Here is a 23,041-nt window from a genome sequence, read left to right as displayed (position 1 = left end):
CAGTGCTTACTGGGTCCTTGCTTGCACATGTCAATACTACACTGAAGGTGTCAGTGCTTACTGGGTCCTTGCTTGCACATGTCAATTCTACACTGAAGGTGTCAGTGCTTACTGGGTCCTTGCTTGCACATGTCAATACTACACTGAAGGTGTCAGTGCTTACTGGGTCCTTGCTTGCACATGTCAATACTACACTGAAGGAAGTCTGGTCTGAACTCATGAATAAATGCTTGTTATTGCTCAGCTTGTAAAATCCTCTTGATTCTTTAGTCCTTATGTAACTGTCTATGCGTACATGTTGGGGTGATAATGGGGTGCTTGGAAATGGCTGTGCATTTCTAAATTTCCACCAGTCTGGTGGTTTTGCCAAAACTAAGGGTGAGCCATATTGCAATTTGATGTTGCAAACATAATCCTCCATTTGCTGATCTGGGACAAGAAAACCATTACTATTTGTATCATTTACAAATAGTAAATGATTAATGAATAATATTTGTAAGTCCGTGGTCTTTAAACATAGCTGTAGCATAATCTTATCGGTAGACACTGGTGACGTGCCGGAAACCCATTTAAGAAGTGAAACCCAGCCGTCTGAGTTGAAAGGTTCCTGTCCGTTATTGTCAGTCCCCTTACCCCGCAGTGCACTGTCTGATCCTTAACAGTTCTGAAACAAAAGCCTTTTGCATGAGCCCTTATAACAGTACAAATACCTGCCTGAAAGCAGCGTAGCCAAGTGAAACTATTTAGAACGCAGGAACTGAGATGTATATGTGAATCCTGCTCCAGGCCTACAGACTCTCTTCAATCTACTTTTTCTGTAGATGGCACCAGCATGTTGTCCTTACCTGTGTCCTATAAGATACCAGTGCCATTAGTCGAGCCGTCTCAATGTAGCACGACTTCTTTCCCAACAAAACTCATCAGAAAGGTTGTGAAGTGCTGCCACAAACTCAGTAATGTCACTTGAAAAATGAAAGATATACTTACAGAAAGGTATGACTCATCTCTGTAACGAGAACAACAGCAGTTCCTTTAAAATTGTTTTTTTTTTTTTTTCCCCGATTGCGTTTTGCACAACAGTCATCAAGCTCGTGCTTATTAGAATGCTTCTCAGCCGTAGGGGGATGGGGCGCGAGTGGGGCTCACACTGCAGCTGACAGCCAGCAACAGAGACAGGCACTGTCCTTGTTTTGGACGAATGCGCATTACCTCACTTTTAATAACTCATGATAATTAAAAGGAAGGAAATTTGTGAACCCAAGACCGACATGACCAAACAAAGCATGGCACGTTGCTGTCCAGTACAAACAGAATTTGCATTCTTTTGCTGCGTTGTGGTGGGAATAGCGGGGTCAAGTGGGTGTAAATGTTTCCGCGTGTTTGAGGTTTGAGATGCTGCGTTGGCTCTTCTGCTCGAGTAGTGGCCACATGGCATAATGTCATTGTTGTATCCCCGACTTGGGCCAATGCTGCTGCGGTCTGCAGAGAGGCTGAAACATTTCCAAACGGGAGATCAAGTGACAGAGAATCCTTCATTCTGTGAAAATACTGCACCAGTCGCTGAGGCACAGAACTAGTTCTCGCCGGCTGCCCCTCACAAAATATAGTTTCAAATACGCCTGTTAGCATTATAACGTTCTCTTAGGGTCCGGGAATTCTGACAGAATAGTTGTTTGTGTTTTTCCTCCTCAAAGCGGTATACAAAGCAGAACACTGGTGGGTTTATGGTCAGTACTGAAGACAGAGGGATTTGAAAAAATGCGCAGCCATTTGTTTCTTACTTGTTGCACTTTTGTGAAAGTCTTATGGCTTTGGGGTGGAAGCGGTGAAGGTTTCTGTTGGTTAGTCTTGAGACACTGACCTGTCTGCTATCCATTAGTGCAGGGAGTGGTCTGTTTTGAGCGGCTAGGTTCTTAGATTATTTTGAGGTCTTCTCCTGAAACCGTTTCCCAGGTTGGTTGTCTAATTGAAGCCTTAGAGATGTTTTTCTGAGCAGAATGGGGTCCTATATAGGTAAAAATGTCTTTTGGATAGACTCATTATAATCCATCCAGTTATGTTCAAGACTCTGCACCAAATGCGTTACAATACTGGTGTCAGTGTCTCCGTCCAGTAGGACCTCTGAGCCTGGGCTAGTCTTGTGGTTGCTATAGAAACAGGAGTGTTAGCCACCACTACTTATCCACCTGTTGTGTCTGGGGACGCCCTCTATGCTTCCCCAATCACACTCATTTGTAGTGCCCTGCCTGGTCCTGGTCAGACACCTGTACTGCACTAATAGGGTGCTATTTGGGGTGCACTGTTGCCCTAAGGTGTCTTCTGATTGACACCGGCCCCATGGAACCCGGAGCCTCTCCACGTGTATCCACACACACACACACAGCGCCGTAGGCAATATGACACTGTGACTCGATGTTAACACCATTGTATCCCCATCACAAGGATGGTAGAACTCTTTAGATGGATCCACTGTGTTCATATATGTGCCATTTGTCTATAACATTGTTACATGTTGCTTTCACTGACTCTGGGAATTTTCCTTCTCTTTTCTGTATTAACAAACCAGGGTCCTGTTTGAAAGGCTTTGTGTTTAAGTTTTGTAGTACTACTATCATTTCGATTGGCAACCTGTACTGTTACTTTCCTGTTCGTTCTTGCCTCTGCTTTCAAAGTTGGCATGATTATGCAGCTTGTCAGTCGGTATTTGATTGACCCGTTCACATTTTCTGAGAGCGTCCAAATGGTATGCATCATTCCGAGAACTTAGGGGGCCTGGTTTGTTGATATTATGCAAAATCAGTTGCCCATATTTGTTTGCAAACTGTAAATGTGTGTTTTTCCTAATATGAAATGCTGCAATGCAGGTTTTATTTTAGTGGCCATTTTTTGTGGGCCTTATATCTGGCAGTCTCAGTCATTGATGTTCTTTGTTCATCTGGTTTCTGGCTGATGTATCCTTTGCTGACCAAAATACTAAGACTAAGGTATCTTGAATTTCAAGGTAGTTGGGTAGTCATCCCACCATTCTTGAGATTTTTTTCAATAATACAGACCTAATGGAACCCATGAAAGGACTCTCCTTTCTTTGGCATTTCTAGCATTAAGATACTTGTTGCTTGACTAATAGCCATATACTTTCTCTATTCTTTCTAGGGACCAGTTATTCTCCACAGGAGAACTCACTCAACCACAGCACCCATCATAGCAGCTCCAATTCCCATTCAAACCCCAGCAAGATATCAGACACAGTAAGTACATAACCGTTTTCCTGTTCAGTGATGAGTCTCTGATTGTGGACTGGCCCAAGAACATCTCCTTTACCTAGACCTAGGGTTGCACGATTTGGCAAAAATATTGAATCGTGATTTCTTTGACAAATATTGCAATTATGGTTGATTTGAGAATTTCAAACATGGGTGTGAATAGCGTACTTAAAATAGAGATCATAGCCTGCATTGTGTGCTATTAAACTGAATATAATGGAATTAATGTTTTTATTATTTTTTTTTACCATTTTAGACATCTGCAAATTTGATTGTTCAGCCTGTCAAAATGTTTAACTGCTCTTTTAATGCAATGATATTTTCTATATTTGAGTCGTTGCCATAGCTAGTGAAATTTCTCAACCCTTGAGGTATATTTTCTCCCAAATTAAGTATATTAGTAGGCACAGACATTGAGGCCAAAACTTTTATAACTGCGCTATTGACAATGTATTGGTGCCACTCGCAGTATTAACTCAAACTAACATTGAAAATCCAACAAGCATTTAAACAAAATTAGTCAAGGTATTTAAGTAATCTACAAAAAACCTACAGCACCTGCAAGAAGAACTATTAGGGACGTATAATATGTCCCCGTCGCCTTGTCAGGTGCGTCTCATGAAATTATTTTTGGAGCCGATAATCTCACGTCTATCGCAAATTTGATTATCATTTGCTTAATCGTACCGCCTTAACTAGATCTCTCTTCATGTGCCTGCTCAGATTTCGAACAGAATGTTATTTAAAAATATATATTTAAGAAATATGAAAATAACTCCCTCGAGGCCTTGGCAACACCATTTTTATGTTTTGAGAGTTGAAACACTTGTTGGCCCACGTGACTTCCTGTTTGGAAGGGCCGTGCAGGGGGAGCAGAATGGCTAGGTATGGATGGAATTTTAAGGAATATGTTGGTAGTTGTTCCTCTCAGAGTGGGCAGGATATTATTGCATTTGACTAAATGTGTGCTTGGGATGGAAACAGGGGTACCTCTTCTGTTACTCCAAAATAATGCTGGTTTTGTTTGAAGTAGTAAGCCCATAGTCTGTTTTTTTAATTCCCTCAATATTTAGATGGTACATTTATTTGGCTAAGTGATTTTTGAAACTAGACAAGATATGCCTCAACATCCTGGAGTCAGCCATAGTTGGAGTTAACACACTGCGGAGTAGATGTCTTTTTGAATTCTGAGATTTATGTCCAAGTCAAACTGTATCCCTTAACATTGCATCCAAAACCACAAGACCTTTTTATTTTTTTAAATCAATATCTGTTCTGACTGGGATCCAAGGTCAACCTGATGTGATTTGAAATATGTCAGAAACGAAGGGATATTGGATCAACGTTTTCCTGACCAAAATGTTTCCAAAAGGCCTGCTTTTTTGCCTTGCTTGGCCTCTAAATTGTTTTGACTTGTCTGGCAGTAAATGTTAAGGGCTTACCTGCGTATTCTGTTGTAGCTTGGTTAGCCTAATGTTATTCACGGTCTACAGCTTTGTATTTTTGTACTGGCATCCCTAATTTAAAATGTTCGGGAACGAAGTCAAGGGGTGTCTTGTGTGCTGAACAGTCTTTCTCCAGAAGATGTTCTTGGCTTCCTCTAATATATGTGTTTTCATTTATTTGTTACACAGCCTGTTTGTTTAGCGTGCATACAAGGGACTTGTCTGGCCTGTGCACACATTTAGATTTATGTGAGTGCATTTTTAGATGTCTGATGAGCTTCTGGAAGTACATCACCCCACACAGCAGTGTTTTATATCCTTTGCAAACGGTCTTCAGATTCAAATTTCCCGTTCCTTCACAATGGTCCTATATAATCCGAATCACTGCACCTCTATGAAAAGCAAGTGACCTCAAGTGGGAGCGTCTTTAAATGGTCTACCCTAAACACTTCCCATGAGTAAATTGGTGTTCCAAGCCCATTGCTGTGGAAAAAGACAATTGAAATGTTACAATAGGCCTGTGCAAGTTTTCTGTAACAACAGCTCCAACCAGACAAGACCAATCGGACCTCTTCTGATCCAACTGCAAGGCCTAGCAACTTTGTTTTTATAATGGATATCTATTATATATCATCCGATCATGAATAGGTATCTATTAAATCTCAGGGTCTTGTGGATGCCATCTGTATTTCAGATATCACGCAGGTCTGGGTCTGCTACTTAATGTCACGTCACTAAGTGCTGGGTCGATCTTGTGAAGGATATATATATATATATATTTTCTTTTTTTTTTTGATAAACATTGTAGGTCCATCAGCTGGTTGGCTATGACTGTTAATTTTCTTCTCATTTAAAAGATTTGAAGAATATTTTCAATTGGCTGATGTCTTAGTCAGTAATTTGCTTTGAAGTTCATGTCTTTTGAATTCTTCAAACACTGCTTACCAAAAAGTTGAGCCTGGACATTTGTCACTCCTTGGATAAAATGTTATTTAGCTGTTTACAATGCTGTCACTTGACTAGAGTTTCTAAGATGTTTTCCTTTTTTGGATACATTTTATTGATACCATTTTTCCTCAGTTCTCTACACGCGTCATGTTTGACAGATCTGTCTCATCCCTGGGTTGGTGCTTCTCCTAATTTGATTGGGGGAATGTTATGCTAAAACGTTGCTAGGGTTTTTAGAAAGCAACGTCAGCAGTCATACAAAGGCAACATTTTAAAAGCATGAGAAGCCTCCCCGGCTGCCAGCATCCATCCATCCCTCTATTATCTCCAACCAGCCTGGAAATCACAGCCAAATCCTCAGGCCTGGGAAAATCCATACTGGTCCTTTACATCTCGCATTGCCTGCTCTTGCATCAGAACCCCTCCCTCACTCACTCCTGCTCGCTCGCTCATGCGCTCAAATCTTACTGCTGTAGCAAAAACCCCATCTTTGTATCCTTTCCTCTCTCCCTCCTTACCTAAATGGCTCCTCTTTCCAATGCCCTGTTTAAGTTAATTGTCCCCCTCCCTATTTACTCAAATCACCTTGTCCTCCTGAGCCGCCTCCTCGCGTGGCAGACTTACTCCCGGCAACGCTATCAACCCAAGAGTGTGGAGTATGATGGCTTAGTAGCTGCAGCCCGGTTATTTATGACAGCTGGCTTACGAGGCCCGTGGCGTTACTCCTTGACTTGTCCTCCTCACAGCTTCCCCTCTGTCCCGTCTTAACGCTCCGCTCTTCTCTCCTCCTCAGCCGTGTGAAGAAAAAGATGACTGGTCAGAGCACATCAGCTCCTCTGGGAAAAAGTACTACTACAACTGCAGGACCGAGGTGTCACAGTGGGAGAAACCCAAAGAGTGGCTGGAGAGGTAGGCACCGTTTTCATCCGTATAATGACAACAGGACCGGTCCAAGTTGGACTGTGCTGGCTGGGCCTGTGGCCTTATTCAATGTGAATAGAAGTTATTTGGTCAGTGCTTAGGCTGTAGCGCAAGAATACAGAGATTGCGGGTGGCCTTACCTTACATGTGTTCTAGTTCATTGCATTCAGTGTGACGTAGTATTGAAAATTCAGTACATGGCGGGCTATTTCCCCGTCTGTCAAGGATTGAGATTTGCTCCATGTGTTTTGCTTAACCCAATCCAAAGTTCTGCTACATAGGAAATATTTAAGCGTCCACCATAACGATGGAAACACAGGAGTCCACTCTATTGGGCTGTTTTGTCAGCGGGTGTGTCCCTCCAGGTGTTTTGTGTCATGTGTAGAAGTTAAAAGGAGGCCCAGTCACCCAGTGTTCTGGACGTGCGTATGGCAGGAGCTTCAATGAGAAAAACCTCTCAACTTGGTGGTGCTTGACCATGGCCATGGATGTGTCTCGCTATCATGGTATCTCCAATGGCCTCTTGTCAACTGTGGATACACTTAGCCCTAAATGACGGTCCGCGTGGAGGTTCTGTGCAGGATCTGTGCGCGCACTGCAATATTGGAATGAATCAAATGGTTGCATGCAGCTCATAAGCCTGTTTCCATTGATGAATGGGTTCATTTTAAACTTGCCAATCCCTGGCTTTGCATTGTTACTCTATCAATTCAAGCTGTTTGTGACTCAATAAGGCCGCACAATTCTTTGAAGAAGTCAGTTCCTCTGTAGTAGTAGCTGCACAATATATAGTTTCAGCATCCACATTGCGATGTACGCATCCGCAATAGTCACATCGCAGGACGTGTGATTAAGTAAGGTAAACATATATCTCAGTCTACTATATATATATATATATATATTATAATTTTTTTTTCTTAATGTTGAATTATATCTGTCTGTTATAATGTCATTTATTCTGATTCATGGGTTATTGGATACACAGTTTATTATTATTTTAAACCAGGAATTCGTTGCTGCACGTGGTTGACATGCAGGCTCTGCTTGCGCGTGACAAAATGATGAGCGAGGAACAGGCATAAAAGACCGAAATTGAGAATTTGGTTGCAAAAAGAAATGCATCGTCAATTACATAGAAATATTTCGGCTACAGACGGGATGATGTTGACCAAAAACAGGTAATTAGTCGAGAGAGCCTTGCAATTATTGCCACAACACGACCAATTTGTTCCATCATTTAAGTTGGGACCACAAATCTTCGGCAAGTGCAAAGCATCTCAATGGCGGCCAAAGCAAAAATCTATTTCGGATGCATTTGCCAGTATTACACCATACAAGTAATGTTCCAAAGAGCAGAGAGAAATCACAGATTCAATAACATTGCACGTCGCTTAAGACATGGTACCAATTAACACGGTTACCAAAGAGGGTTTTAAACACATTATCCGGTCGCTTGACAAGCGGTACGTAATGCCATCACACAACTATTTTTCTCAAGATGCCATCCCAGGGCTGTATGAGAAATGCAAGGCACAAGTTGAAAAAGAGCTGTCACAAGTGGGATATTATACAGCTACAACAGACTTGTGGTCCATGGGAGTCCTACATAAGTCTGACCGTACACTTTATTAATGAGGACTTCCACCTGAAAAGTTGCTGTTTTCAAACTGCATTTTTCCCAGGGGATCATGCAAGTGAGAACATCTCAACAGGGATGAGAGAAGCTTTAACTGATAGGGGCCTAGATGAGTCGTCTAGTCTGTATTACAACAGACAATGCCGCGAGCATGGTGAAGGCTGCACCTGAACAAGTGGACCAGATTGCAGTGCTTTGGCCACAGACTGCATCTTGCAGCTGGTAAGTTTTGCCCAATTGCACATTCTATTTTACTACTGTTTCTATTCCTGTACTATTACTTTTACATATTATTACCTAGCAACCTGTTTTGAAGCATAACAATTTTCATAAGTTTCATATATTTTAATTGTAGAGGATGGGACTGGGGAAGAATGAAGGATAAAGACTGTCAGGTTGATAGCCAAAGCTCTGAATGCTAGGGCTGATATCTTATGGCATTAATGTTTCATATCTATATATCTCTGCTATCTTTTATATGTTTAAATGTTGCTTTTGTTTACAATAACAAACAATAAAATGCCCCTATTTTTTGGGTTATCATTAAGTAAAATAGTTAGTGCTAAACTCATGAGTTATATGACAATAAATGTTTTATTATAGGTATAACATGCTGAAACTAAATAGCTAATTGTGGAATCATTTGTGAGCAATTTATTTTTATAAATAATTTATTAAAGTAAATGTGTTAAATGTTTAATAATAAGTACTTCATTTGTCTTTGTTTTTTCACTTAGAAAATGCAGTGAAAAAGGGTGGGATGCATTGACCGTGCTGCAGGTTTCTGCAAGAAGCTGGTGGGTCACTTCTCTCACAGCTGGAAGGCCAGAAGTGCTCTCGAAAGAGCCCAGAAGGAACTCAATCTACCTTCACATTCCCTCATATCAGAATGCAAACAAGATGGAGTTCCAGACAGAAGATGATCAGCAGGATACTAGAGCAGCAGAAGGCTATAACTCAGGACCTGTCGGAGGACAGGAAGACAGGAGTCTAATTCTAACCTGGCAAGATATGGATGTCCTGGAATCTGTCAGTAATTCACTGGGCCCACTGCTGGACTTCACAGATGCACTCTCAGTATGTGTCTCATATGTTAGTGTCTCATTTGTGAAGCCAGTTCTTCACCTCTTCAACACTTCAATGCTGCTAATACAAGAGGGAGACAGAGGCTTGACCAAGACCTTGAAAACGGAGCTGTTGCACTACATCAACGAGAAATATAGAGATGAAGCTACTCAGGAGCTGCTAGATGCGGCTTCTTGTTTGGACCCCCGGTTCAAAATGGACTTCATTAGTGAAGACAACAAGCCCCAAGTCAAGGCCAGAGTGGCATCAGAAATGATGGAATGCCAGGAGGGAGACGTTAAGCAGCAGCACTGAAGTGGAGCCTGAAGTTGCTGATACATCCCAGGCAAAGAAAGCCAAGAGGTCCTTGGGTAGTTTCTTTAAGCAGAGCAGAACTTCAGCAAAGGGGGCTTCCTCTCTGACCCACAAGGATGCTGTGAAGCAGAATTATACAAATACCTGCTAACACCTTCCATAGACAAAAAGGAAGATCCACTTGCATGGTGGAAAACAAGTAAGCTAATCCATCTATCCATTCCCGCTACAAGTTCCCCCTCAGAGAGGCTTTTCATTACAAGTGGCAACATTGTCACTTGCCAACGGTCATGTCTCAAGCCTGTAATGGTGAATAGACTGGTATTGTTGGCCAAAAACCTTACAGTTTGAGTGAGCAATGTATACATGCTTAAAGTCAAGTTATTATATTTGAATAGAATTTAGATTTACTATATTATTTTACAGTTGTGAGAAAGACATTTATTTATTTTACTAGGTACTCTGTTTATAAAAGAAACCAGATTTTATAAAGTTGTAGAGTTCAATTTAATCGGGATTTGTCTAGCCATGATGATCAACACTGTTTTCCTTCGGCACTGTTGCTAAGAAAAGTTTATTTTAAAAACAAAAGTTTGTGAAGTGCAATGGTTCTGTGTTGATATTTGTTATTCATTATTAAGTTAATTGGTAATTATTAGTTAGGTTTGGCTTTTATTATTACAAATTTTGTTTTATCAACACTATTTTGTTTTTGTAAACCACTCAGGATTGGTGTATAGCTGCTCTTTTTCATTTTTCAAATGGTTTATATTAAAATATATGTTTCTATTTTCAAAAAGGATTTATTTTGTAATGTAATAAAATGTTAAATGACTTTTTGATTTGATTTTGTCATTCACATTAATTCCCTGTTGTGATGATGAAACTTCCTCCTCAGAGTAATGCTTTGTTTTAACCTGGTTGGAGTACTGAGATAAAGCCTCCTGTAATCTCCTGGATCCCTTATAGACACCACACCTCTTCATTCACAAATGACCCCCTTTATTTTAGAGTGAGCAACATGCATTATTAATATCATAACAGGTTAGATCATTGACTTTAGCCTGAATTGATAGAGTATTACATGAATACAATAGAACCATGGTGAATTAAACAGTGTATTCATTAATATAATAAATTAAATTACCCAAAATAAGTCAAAAGGTAAAAAGTCAATTTCGGTTTCATTTTTTATTTTCCATGAAGAAACAGTTCCCCACAAAATCACCCCAATCATTCTCGAATAATTATTCTCAAATAGAGCTTTTCAAGTCATCATATCGCAATATATATCGCAGAAAAACTAAACATTGCAATGTCAGTAATTTCCAATATCATGCTACCCTACAGTGTATTGTCATCATCGATAGCAGATTGTGTTGCTCCTGACTTGCAATAGTCTGTGAGATTGTGGGATTTAATCTCATGTGCCTTTGCTAAATAAATTATGGATTAATGGTAATATTTTTGTCCCTGAAATTGTGCACATCTGATGTGAGGTTAGCATATGTTTCACCCCTTCAATATAGTTCCAGACACTTGTAGAATCAATGCCAATGTCAGCCCATTAACACTACAGTATGTTGTTGTTTCCCATATTCTGTCTGTGCGTGTGCATATAAAAAGTTGGTTGCTGCCATTAATCATTGAGAATTGGGCTTTAACTTGTCTGTTTCTTTTTCCCAGAGAGCAGAGGCAGAAGGAGACCTCCACTAAAGCAGCGCCTGTCAACAGTTTCCCCAAAGACAGGGACTACAGACGAGAGGCCATGCAACAAGCTACAGCAGCCACTGGTTTTAATGCTACTAGTAAGTGTTATAACTATCTACATAGTTCACTGGCTTTACGGCTCCTAGTAAGTGTTATAACTAGCTACACAGTCTACTGGCTTTACTGCTGCTCCTAAATCCGTTGACTTGCATACCGTGTGCGTTGATGATTGCTGAGCACTGTATATCATTGGCGATCCTTGTTGTGCTGATATGTGCCTGTGGTGTGGACTAAGCTCCCTAACAGCCAGGCTGAACGTGAAGAAGCTGATGCAGTCAAGGTGACGTTTTCAACGTGCGCCTGTCAGGTTTTAATCTAAGGCCGTCATTAGCTCAGAGCGTGTGTAGTGTCTTAGCCGCGCCGGTGGCTGTGAGCTGGTCGTCCAGGCAGAAGGCGGCGTTTGAGGGTGGAGCGCTCTGTAACTCAGTCAGACGAAGGGCATTTGGAACATGGGCCGTCACAGAGGCGTGATCGACGTCTTCTGGGAGCCCGTCCTTGTGCAATGTCACCGTGCCCGGAGGAGGAGAGGCCCAGGCAGCCCGGACACAGCGTTGGTCCTGACGGACCCAGCTCCTAGTATTTGGGAGAAGTGTTGGACTCTGGGTTCTGTTTGTTCCTGGCTCCGGGGTCACTGGTTTGTACTTGATCCAAGTTGCTTTATTGCAGATTTGTCAAGGACAGGTGATGAATTGTCAGGACGTGCAGTAAATTGCCATTGCGATATTATATTATTATTGTTAAAAGTCTCATTAGGAATGATACATCTAACTGCCTATGCATATTTTTTAATAGGATTGTTACAGCGTTTATCAAAAGCACTATCTTCAAATTCAACGACAATTCACTGATGTATATTGTGGGTTGGAGTTCATATATATCACTTTGTTCATGTCATTTCTTTGACAGTAGACCGTGGTTGTTCTAGCTTACAGCTGATTTGATAGAGTTCACACGAAGTGCACGGTTAGTGTGTGCATGGGTTGAAATTAAGTCTACTCTTCAGATTGTGTCATTTGTAGAAAAGGATTTAGTGGAATTGTCTTCCATGTGTTAAACAGACTGAAGTTGTGAAAAAAGAAGCTTAATGGCTGTAGGCTAGGGTTTATCTGTCCAGTAACATTTGCAAACAGTGGCTGTCTAGGTCTGGCTTTTCATGACAATTATGCCGGCCTTACATTGTGCTGTGTATGTTAATTGATGCTTGCATCTCTTACAGTCATATTTCACATGTCTACTCCCAAATAAGCCTACAGCCCACTTCTACTAACCACACTTCAGAAGTCTGATTTGAAATGGCATGACTAGTTGGAATCATTTCCATATTTATCCGACTGTGTGCGTGTCATTCAACACCCCCACTTGCTCGGTTATCATTTAAAAAAACTAAATTCAAAACATTTCAAGAGGCAGCTATGTTTCCACTGGAGCGGAACCCTTTAATAAATGTCTCCTCTGCCCAGAGAGAGAGCTCTAACATTGCTTTGGAGAATACATTCCTGAACAATGCTCTTTCCAATATCGCTTCTTCATTAGGCTCCGCTTTCCAATTGGCCTCGCATGTTATCTTTCAAAAATATATTCGCAGCTCCCAAAAGGATTGGAGAAAACAAATAGAAATTGTCCAATCAGTGGCTAACATTTTTCTCCTCCTTTCCTCTGTCCTTGCACTCCTGCTCCTCTCCTCCTTTCCTCTGTCCTTGCACTCCTGCTCCTCTCCTCCTTTCCTCTGTCCTTGCACTCCTGCTCCTCTCCTCCTTTCCTCTGTCCTTGCACTCCTGCTCCTCTCCTCCTTTCCTCTGTCCTTGCACTCCTGCTCCTTTCCTCTGTCCTTGCACTCCTGCTCCTTTCCTCTGTCCTTGCACTCCTGCTCCTTTCCTCTGTCCTTGCACTCCTGCTCCTCTCCTCCTTTCCTCTGTCCTTGCACTCCTGCTCCTCTCCTCCTTTCCTCTGTCCTTGCACTCCTGCTCCTCTCCTCCTTTCCTCTGTCCTTGCACTCCTGCTCCTCTCCTCCTTGTGCTCCTGCTCCTCTCCTCCACGCAGAGTTGGCCCAGGTGGAGAAGCAGCCGGCACCGGCTTCTCAGTCGTCGTCCTCAGGCTCGGGCCTGAACGCCACATCTGGCACCCCTGGTTCCTCGTCGGCCTCCACCACGGTGCCAGTGTCCCCAGTCCTGCAGTCCCCCGCCCCTGCCCCCCTGCTCCAGGACCCCTCCCTGCTCAGGCAGCTCTTCCCAGCACTTCAGACCGCCCTGCAGCTCAACAACGCCAGCGTCGACATGGCCAAGATTAACGAAGGTAAATGAGCGTCACACTGTCTCGTAGTGCTGCCGCTATACTGATTTTTGAGAAAGACCAGGACATGCTCTAATTTCTGAGGTATTGGCGAGCTCAAGCGACCGGGTTATCGAGGTCATTCACACAGGCAGCTCATCCTTCTACCGACCGTTCCCTAACAGTGATGGGAGGTGGCTCATCTTAATAGTTCCTCCCTGGACTGGTGTATGTGTACCTACAGCACAGAGACAGCCCCACATCAGAAGTCCACGTTTTGGACCTTAAAGGTGGTGACCAACATTGTTCACCAATTTATGTCAGTCGGTCATCATTTTGGTCAACGCATGATGTACTGTAGCCGAGTCCCATTTTGGAAGTTTTATTAAAGGCGGTCTTTGACGTTTATTAATTGTATATTTTCACAAAGCACATGTAAGCTCTCCAGAGCAAATAGAAGAGCCCTTCAAAGCACTTGCTGCTTATTTATTTTGTGGAAAGCGATTTACTAAAGTAAATTTTCAGCAGTAAACAAGTTTTCCCCTACTGTTGATGGTAGGGGAGAAAAGCTACAAACACTCTAACATTCGACTTGTCTAGCCTATTTTAGCCCCACAGTAGCCAGTGTACAAGTCTCTTTTAGGACTTTGTTGTCTTAAAGGGGCAGCACCTTATTTTGGGATTTTCTCACAATGGCACATTGCTTCAGATATGTATACAAATGGGTGACAAATTAAAGGAAATTCTTGAATAAATGAGTGGAGGAAAATAAATGCAGATGCTTTCATGCAGGTGTGTACTGTATGATAGAATTAAGCAGTTAACCTCATCATGCTCTCTGGCATGTAGAGAATTACTGTGCTGGCCGAGTTGATCCGTCTTGGATCATCAGTATGGGACTAAGACTTTAAAAGAGGGTTCATTATTGAGTGTCTTCCATGTTGACAGTGCCTCCATCAACAGGGTACATGAGGGGTCACTGAAAGATTTTATGAGTATGAAAATAATGTGAATCATATGCTAGGTTCATCGCAGTCAGGTCTCGACCCAATTGATCACCTATGGGAGATTTTGGAACGATGTTAGACTGTGCTCTCCGCCGTCATCATTAAAACACTATGTGGGAGTATATGTTGGAAGACTGGTGTACCATCCCTCCTGTAGAGCTCCAGAGACTGGTAGAATCTAAGCTAAGGCACGTTAAAGCTGTTCTGGTGGCTTGTGGTAGCGCAACACCTTAATGAGACACTGTTGGCTTTCCCTTCAAGTTGTCACCAGTCTGTATACTATATATAGTACACTGACCTATAGGTGGGGTTGCGGTTGGTGGGTGTCCCTTTGGTTGATGCCTGGCAATGTGGGTGGATTGATTTCCTGCCTGTTGGGCCCTGTCCGGGGCCTCCCCCGGGTAGGGCCACAGTGTCGCCGGACCCCCCCATCTCAGTTCCAAGGTGTTATGCTGCTATATTATTGTGCTGGGGGATATGAGGAATGCACTTTCTAACTTTTCTCAGTCTCCTCCAGTTAAAAATTTTAGGAGGAGATGAGGTCCTGGTCCACCCATGCGGAGTACCTGGTTTGGGGGGCCCGTTGCTGTCCCTGTCCTTGTCCACCTGGTCATACTTTTGACCTAGTCTAAAATCTAATAGACTCTGGATTTAGCCCAGAGAAATGTATTAATTATTCCAATTGGACTCTTAAAATCTCACCCGGCACAGCCAGAAGAGGACTGGTCACCCTTCTGAGGCTGGGTCCTCTCTAGGTTTCTTCCTAAAATTCGGCCTTCTTAGGGAGTTTTTCCTAGCCACTGTAATTCAACACTACTGTTGTTTGCTCCTTGGGGTTTAAGGCCGGGTGTCTTTGCTGTTGTAAAAAGGGCTTTATAAATACATTTGATTGATTGAAGCCATGGCCAGTAGAAATTCTGTTCAAACCAGTATTCTTATGGAATTCTCTGACATGGCCGCACTTTAGAACCTGCTTTGCTGTTGCGCTAAGAGTAATGGTTTTGACCACTAGTGTAACAGGCATACATTCAAAGAGCTCCGATCAAAAGAGTAGGACACCTGCTCATTCAAAGGCATTTCTTTATTTGTACTATTTTCCACATTGCAGAGTAATAGTGACAATATCAAAACTATAAAATGACATGTAGTTAACCAAAAAAAGAGTGATTCAGATCAAAATGCATTTAGATTGTAGATTCTTCAAAGTAGCCGCCCTTTGCGCACTCTTGGCATTCTCTCAACCAGCTTCATGAGGTAGTCATGTGGTATGCTATTCCGGTAGTCTTGTGGTCAGGTGATTATGGAGGCCTGGTCATTTGAAGTTGCACCCTCGTTCACCTTCATCGAATAGCCATTGCACAGCCTGGAGGTCTTTTGGTTCATACTATGGTAGCCATGCTGGTTGAGTGTGTCTTGAACTGTAAATAAATAATTTAGTGTCACCAGCAAAGCAGTCTGAGGTTCAGTTAAATGCTGATTTCTGGGGCTGCTAACTAATGAACGTATCCACTGCAGCAGAGGTAACTCTGGGTCTTCCTTTCCTGTGGCAGTCCTCATGAGGCAGTTTTATTATAGCTCTAGATGGTTTTTGCAACTGTGCTTGCAGAAACTTTCTTCATTCTTGAAATTTTCCAGATTGACTAATGTTTGTTTCTAAAAGTTGGACCGTTGTTTCTCTTTGCTTATTTGAGCTGTTCTATTTCACAGTATAATGTGAAATATATAATTATAATAAACTTATAGTTTACACTGTGGAAAATACTAAAAGTAAATATCCTTCAATGACTAGGTGACTGGACCTGTATATCCAAAATGTTTTTTTTTGTAATTGTTTCATAAATTAATCAATATACACCATATTTATTCCAATGTATTTTTTATGTAATTGGATTCTGGAAGTAGCTTTAAGTAACATGCATCACCATGTCTTAAATGGTATACAGTTTGAAGTTTGCATAGAACTATTTGGGTAAAAAAATTTCTATTGAGAAGTTTCTTAGAGTTCACAGAATTTGAATGTATTGGTTGAGATATGGCCTTTATTGATTTACTCTTATACATTTGGAGTGTGTTGTAGCCTTGAAACTTAAATATATCTGCCATTCATTCATTGTGACCATCGATTTTCTGAAGATGCTATCACTTTTCCTTTCATACTGTGCAACCAAATGTTTGGGAAAATCAATACTCTCATACCAGTGGCCCAACTTGGACCTTTTTCTGAGCATGCAGGTTCTCTGTCCAGGCCTGTACTAGAGCTCCTGTTTTCCTGTGACAGTGGCTGTTGAAGTGGTCCGAGCAAAGTACTGCCCTTTGTTTTCCCTTGTCTTTAATAGACCTTCCCTCTCAGTCTCCCGCTCTCCCTTTCCACTTGATTTTCTGACTTTATTCTTTATTCATTATGCTCTCCTTACATTTACATTTGAGTCATTTAGCAGATGCTTTTATCCAGAGTGAATTACAGGGCTTTCATCCTAAGTGCATTCATTCATCTTACAGTACGTTCATCCTAAGTGCATTCATCTCCAGATAGCCAGGTTAGGCAGCCGCGTATCCCAGCCATAGTATCGCCCTGTCTGTGTTCCCGTCGTCCCTGGTGTCGCGTGTGTCTTGGTGCTACGGATGCTTCCACCAGTCAACTGTCTGCTTGATTGGTTTGTCGGTTGAGGGCCCTGCCTGGCGTGCCGTGCTTAAGTGCTCCAGGGTGAATGTGCTCAGCAGGCTGCCAATCCACGCTTGCGGCTCCGCAGCAGCCAAGTCTGCTTCGATATGCAGCAATGACTGGCCATGCAGAAAATAACATGGCTGCCGTTGTTTGTCTGCGCCGAGCGTGTCATCCTGTCTGATGACTGCTTTATGGTGATCCCCGGACCAGACTGTGATGTCTTCCCGGAGCAGACTAAGAGTAATGCGAAGATCTTTGTTCACATGTTGGGCAAGAACAGAACTGCTAGGTGGGTTCAATGCAGCATGCTAAAACATCACAGTTAAGTGAATTGAGTCAAATCTGACTTAACATCGGAAGGTTTCCTGATCGTCTTGTGCTGTTCCTTTTTCCGGCCACAAACAAGACTGGGACATAATCAGTCGAGATGTTTTAGTGATTTCATTGTATGTAACGTTATGGGGTGAGATGCCATTAATGTGTTGAGGTTTAGTCTGGCTAAAATAACGGCCCCTTAATGACTAGTGTCTCAGTTTGTGGTTTCATCAGTACTCCTGAGGCGTTGTAGATTTTATTTTAGCTGGGTCTCAGATCTGTTCATCTGGTGTCACAGCGATCGTACGGCACAATTGCACAAGCAGATCAATGACTCGCCTGCTGTTTAAATTCTTTTGGGTTTTACCAACTGATGTAAGACCAGGCTACTGTTCGGTAAAGCCTGTTGGTTTTTACAAACTGATGTAGGTCCAGGCTACTGTTCGGTAAAGCCTGTTGGTTTTTACAAACTGATGTAGGTCCAGGCTACTGTTCGGTAAAGCCTGTTGGTTTTTACAAACAGGTGTAGGTCCAGGCTACTGTTCGGTAAAGCCTGTTGGTTTTTACAAACTGATGTAGGTCCAGGCTACTGTTCGGTAAAGCCTGTTGGTTTTTACAAACTGATGTAGGTCCAGGCTACTGTTCGGTAAAGCCTGTTGGTTTTTACAAACTGATGTAGGTCCAGGCTACTGTTCGGTAAAGCCTGTTGGTTTTTACAAACTGATGTAGGTCCAGGCTACTGTTCGGTAAAGCCTGTTGGTTTTTACAAACCAGTGTAGGTCCAGGCTACTGTTCGGTAAAGCCTGTTGGTTTTTACAAACCAGTGTAGGTCCAGGCTACTGTTCGGTAAAGCCTGTTGGGGGTCCCCTGAAGGTTGTTGGGTGTGATTAGTTAATAGTATGTGTCCTAAATGGAGCCCATCTCCTTTATAGTGTAATTCTGTTGACCTGAACCATAGTGTTCTGGATGTCCAGAAGTGGGTCAGACAAGCAGTGTGCCTGCTGGATCGCTGCTCTGTCACTGGGAATTCCCCGCTTGCTCGTCTGTCTGCACCCCTGTGGAGCTCAGAATCCTACCCGGGAATGAATGGAATCTAAAAGAATGAAGGCTTTCTCATTAGCATGCATCTGTATGTAATGTTTATTCTCAGTGACACAGTCTGGTTAAATGTGGATGCTGTGTGCCGCTCAGAGGGGGGGCTGATGGGTCTGTGTTAGAGCCTCGGCGGTACGCCGAGCCAATGTGTGCATTTGGGTTGACGCAGCGCGGTTCTGAATTCGTACCGTAACGGGCCTAGTCCGTGTGGGTGGATCACAGGGATGATGTTAGTTGATCCGGGGGGGGGGGGGGGGGGGGGCACTTTGATTGACATGTCGGCGTGAAGCCTGCCGCAAAATGACACACCTTCACATTTCCCAGATGCCCTCACTTATTTCCCCTCCTCCCCTGTCTCCAGTTCTAACAGCGGCTGTCACTCAAGCGTCGTTACAGTCGATGCTTCATAAGATCCTCACGGCCGGACCATCGGCCTTCAGCATCACCACTCTGCTGTCCCAAGCAGCCCAGCTTTCCAGCCAAGGTAGGCCCGAATCTTTCTTCCACCCTGTAAAGATGAATTTCCCTGTTTTCTTACATTAAGTGTGGCACAGGTATCATTGAGGATTTTCGTGTACTTTAAAGTGGGTGTTGTTATATTACATCCTGGCAGCAATTGTTGTCCCTCTCTTTATTTTTCTTTGTAAAGCACATTGAATTGCTTCGATGTATGGATTGTGCTGTATTAATAAGCTTGCTTGCTTGCTCTCTCTCGAGGCCAACAAGCCTCTGTAGTTAGGGTGACAGAAGGCTTGTGAAACCATGTGATGCGGTGTGACAGCGTAAACGTGGACATGCTTAGAGGGCAATGCATTTCCTGCCCTCGATCTTTGAAAAAAGATTTGATGTTTGCTCGCGAGAGGATGTTTTTGTTGTTTTGCCATTTAGAAAAACTGAGAGAGAACATTTGCACTGATGTATTGGGTATATACTGTCAATGCACTAGTGAGACTCTGTCTTTAAATTAGTGGGTTGTAGATTGATTTTGGGTAGCGACTGGGTAGCATGCTGCTGAACATCGGCCTGGTGTCCTCCGTATGATTTGACTCCAGCTGGCTGTAACTAGACGGTACCAAAGCGTTGTCCCTGTGTGGACAGGACTGGGGGGAGGTAAACGCTAGGCAAGTTATGACAACCCAGTTCCAGATCTCACAAAGCTATTTTGGAATAAACTGAATTTGATAGAAATGACATCCTTTTTAGTATATTTTTACCCCCAGAATAAGTCTTTATAAAGTTGATGCCATGTATGAGTAGATTTTTATTTTGTCTTTAAAGGTCTTATGTTTCCTCCTGTCCTCCCACAGCCCAGCAGTCTAACCAGTCCCCCATGTCGCTGACGTCAGATGCATCCTCCCCGCGCTCCTATGTGTCTCCCAGGATCAGCACGCCTCAAACCAATGCCAGCCACCCCAAAGCTCTGCTCAGTACACCGCCTGTATCCTCTCAAACCAAGGTACTGTCTACCGCAGTCGTCTAACTTCTCAAACCCTGGTACCCGTCTACCGCAGTCGCCGAACTTCTCAAACCCTGGTACCCGTCTACCGCAGTCGCCGAACTTCTCAAACCCTGGTACCCGTCTACTGCAGTCATCTAGCTTCTCAAACCCTGGTACCCGTCTACTGCAGTCATCTAGCTTCTCAAACCCTGGTACCCGTCTACTGCAGTCATCTAGCTTCTCAAACCCTGGTACCCGTCTACTGCAGTCATCTAGCTTCTCAAACCCTGGTACCCGTCTACTGCAGTCATCTAGCTTCTCAAACCCTGGTACCCGTCTACTGCAGTCATCTAGCTTCTCAAACCCTGGTACCCGTCTACTGCAGTCATCTAGCTTCTCAAACCCTGGTACCCATCGCCTGTAGCTTTTCAAACCCTGGTACCCGTCTATTGCAGTTTCCTGTAGTCTCTCAAACCCGGGTACCCATCTCTCCAACCAAGGTCCTGTTGACTGCCGCTGCCTTTAGCTTCTTGCAGTCTAATATCCTATCTGCTGCCCCTCTGCTAAGGCAGTGTGTGCTTGTGGCCTCTCCAGCCTAGGGTAAGGAAAGGGCGGCTAGCTGTCAAACCACTGCCTGCCTGGCAACGTTACGTATCCCTCCTCCCTGAGGTGTAGGTCCTTTGTCTGAAGTATCTGGTACAACGTCTACCTCACTCAGCCAGCTTAGCAGCGTCTCCATTTAGTCTGTGCGATTCTAAGCCCTGGCTGAGTCATTGTGCATGGGGTGTAAATTAGCGGATTGTTTGTGTGCTTCATAACCCAGCTGTTTGGGAACTGTGCTTCATAACCCAGCTGTTTGGGAACTGTGCTTCATAACCCAGCTGTTTGGGAACTGTGCTTCATAACCCAGCTGTTTGGGAACTGTGCTTCATAACCCAGCTGTTTGGGAACTGTGCTTCATAACCCAGCTGTTTGGGAACTGTGCTTCATAACCCAGCTGTTTGGGAACTGTGCTTCATAACCCAGCTGTTTGGGAACTGTGCTTCATAACCCAGCTGTTTTGGGAACTGTGCTTCATAACCCAGCTGTTTGGGAACTGTGCTTCATAACCCAGCTGTTTGGGAACTGTGCTTCATAACCCAGCTGTTTGGGAACTGTGCTTCATAACCCAGCTGTTTGGGAACTGTGCTACATAACCCAGCTTTTTGGGAACTGTTTCCTCTTGGCATTTCACAGCATTGTGCCAAGCTGGCCTAAGTGTAACCCAGGTGTTTAGTGTTTGTTGATACTGTGGGTTTCTCACCCTTCCTGTCAGTATAGTAAGTGTGTGGTTGCGTGAAGGGCTTTTGTAATGGGCTGTGGGCATCGTGTCACCACGTGGGCAACAGGATCTTGTTGTCTGCAGAGTGTCTGTCTCTATCATGTTAATAATGCATTTTTGTCCATCTGTCCTGTCCCGACCCTTCTCTGTCCCGCCCGTGCCTGTCTGTCCCTCCCAGTCCGTCTTGGCTGTGTTCCTCAGTGTGTCTGGCTGTCCGGTGTTCCTTTAACTCTCTGCTGTCTCAGTGTGTCTGGCTGTCCGGTGTTCCTTTAACTCTCTATCTCTCTGTGTGTCTGGCTGTCCGGTGTTCCTTTAACTCTCTGCTGTCTCTGTGTGTCTGGCGGTCAGGTGTTCCTTTAACTCTCTGCTGTCTCTGTGTGTCTGGCTGTCCGGTGTTCCTTTAACTCTCTGCTGTCTCTGTGTGTCTGGCTGTCCGGTGTTCCTTTAACTCTTTATCTCTCTGTGTGTCTGGCTGTCCGGTGTTCCTTTAACTCTCTGCTGTCTCTGTGTGTCTGGCGGTCAGGTGTTCCTTTAACTCTCTGCTGTCTCTCAGTGTGTCTGGCTGTCCGGTGTTCCTTTAACTCTCTATCTCTCTGTGTGTCTGGCTGTCCGGTGTTCCTTTAACTCTCTATCTCTGTGTGTCTGGCTGTCCGGTGTTCCTTTAACTCTCTATCTCTCAGTGTGTCTGGCTGTCCGGTGTTCCTTTAACTCTCTATCTCTCTGTGTGTCTGGCTGTCAGGTGTTCCTTTAACTCTCTGCTGTCTCTGTGTGTCTGGCTGTCCGGTGTTCCTTTAACTCTCTATCTCTCTGTGTGTCTGGCTGTCCGGTGTTCCTTTAACTCTCTATCTCTCTGTGTGTCTGGCTGTCCGGTGTTCCTTTAACTCTATCTCTCTGTGTGTCTGGCTGTCCGGTGTTCCTTTAACTCTATCTCTCTGTGTGTCTGGCTGTCCGGTGTTCCTTTAACTCTCTATCTCTCAGTGTGTCTGGCGGTCAGGTGTTCCTTTAACTCTATCTCTCTGTGTGGTCCAGGTGAGTAACAACACACCGGTGCAGAAGCAGCAGGGGTCGGCCCCCCAGCCCTCCCCTCAGCAGTCCCTCCCCAGCGACAAACACCATGGGCACGACGTCGCCGCCTCCCCCAGGGCCCTCCAGCGTCAAGTGTGAGCTTTGCATTTCCCTATCTGGGGTTCATGGGTTGTTTTTTTGGATTGGTTAGGTGCTGGAGCTTTCTACATGACCTGGGCCTCGCTGGTTGTTAGTTGACTGGTCTATACAAAGTGGTTGTCATGGAAGCATACCAGACACTCTCATCAGTAGCAGCTGGGATGAGATCATCCCAAAATAACGACAAAACCACCTTTTAAACATTTAATATTCATGTTCTAGAATGTTTCAGAAATGTTATGTTTCTAATTAAAGAAGTTCACTAATCTGGTGTGTTTTTATTTTATACTGCGTAAGTGAGGATAGTTTAGTGTTCTTATAAACCTGTTATTTTATTTAGCTAGACCATATATTCAGGATTTTTTTTATATATGTATAATAATCTATTGTTAGTCCATTTGACTA

General features: G+C 43.5%; 1 protein-coding gene across 2 annotated transcripts in view; it reads left to right on the top strand.

The window, feature by feature from the left end:
• Positions 1 to 23,041, top strand: part of waca (WW domain containing adaptor with coiled-coil a) — a 31,840-nt gene that overhangs the window by 4,404 nt on the left and 4,395 nt on the right. For both annotated transcript variants that reach the window (XM_034289311.1, XM_029116316.2), the window contains exons 4-10: positions 3,154 to 3,248; positions 6,450 to 6,565; positions 11,280 to 11,401; positions 13,404 to 13,655; positions 19,075 to 19,197; positions 20,021 to 20,169; positions 22,502 to 22,632. In XM_034289311.1, coding sequence (XP_034145202.1) covers positions 3,154 to 3,248; positions 6,450 to 6,565; positions 11,280 to 11,401; positions 13,404 to 13,655; positions 19,075 to 19,197; positions 20,021 to 20,169; positions 22,502 to 22,632 — 988 coding nt within the window. The remainder of the gene's footprint in view (positions 1 to 3,153; positions 3,249 to 6,449; positions 6,566 to 11,279; positions 11,402 to 13,403; positions 13,656 to 19,074; positions 19,198 to 20,020; positions 20,170 to 22,501; positions 22,633 to 23,041) is intronic.

This window comes from Esox lucius, chromosome 21 (assembly GCF_011004845.1).
Source record: "Esox lucius isolate fEsoLuc1 chromosome 21, fEsoLuc1.pri, whole genome shotgun sequence".
Lineage (NCBI taxonomy): Eukaryota > Metazoa > Chordata > Actinopteri > Esociformes > Esocidae > Esox > Esox lucius.
The sequence above is the reverse complement of the archived record's forward strand: the minus strand, read 5'-3'. Positions and strand labels throughout refer to the sequence as shown.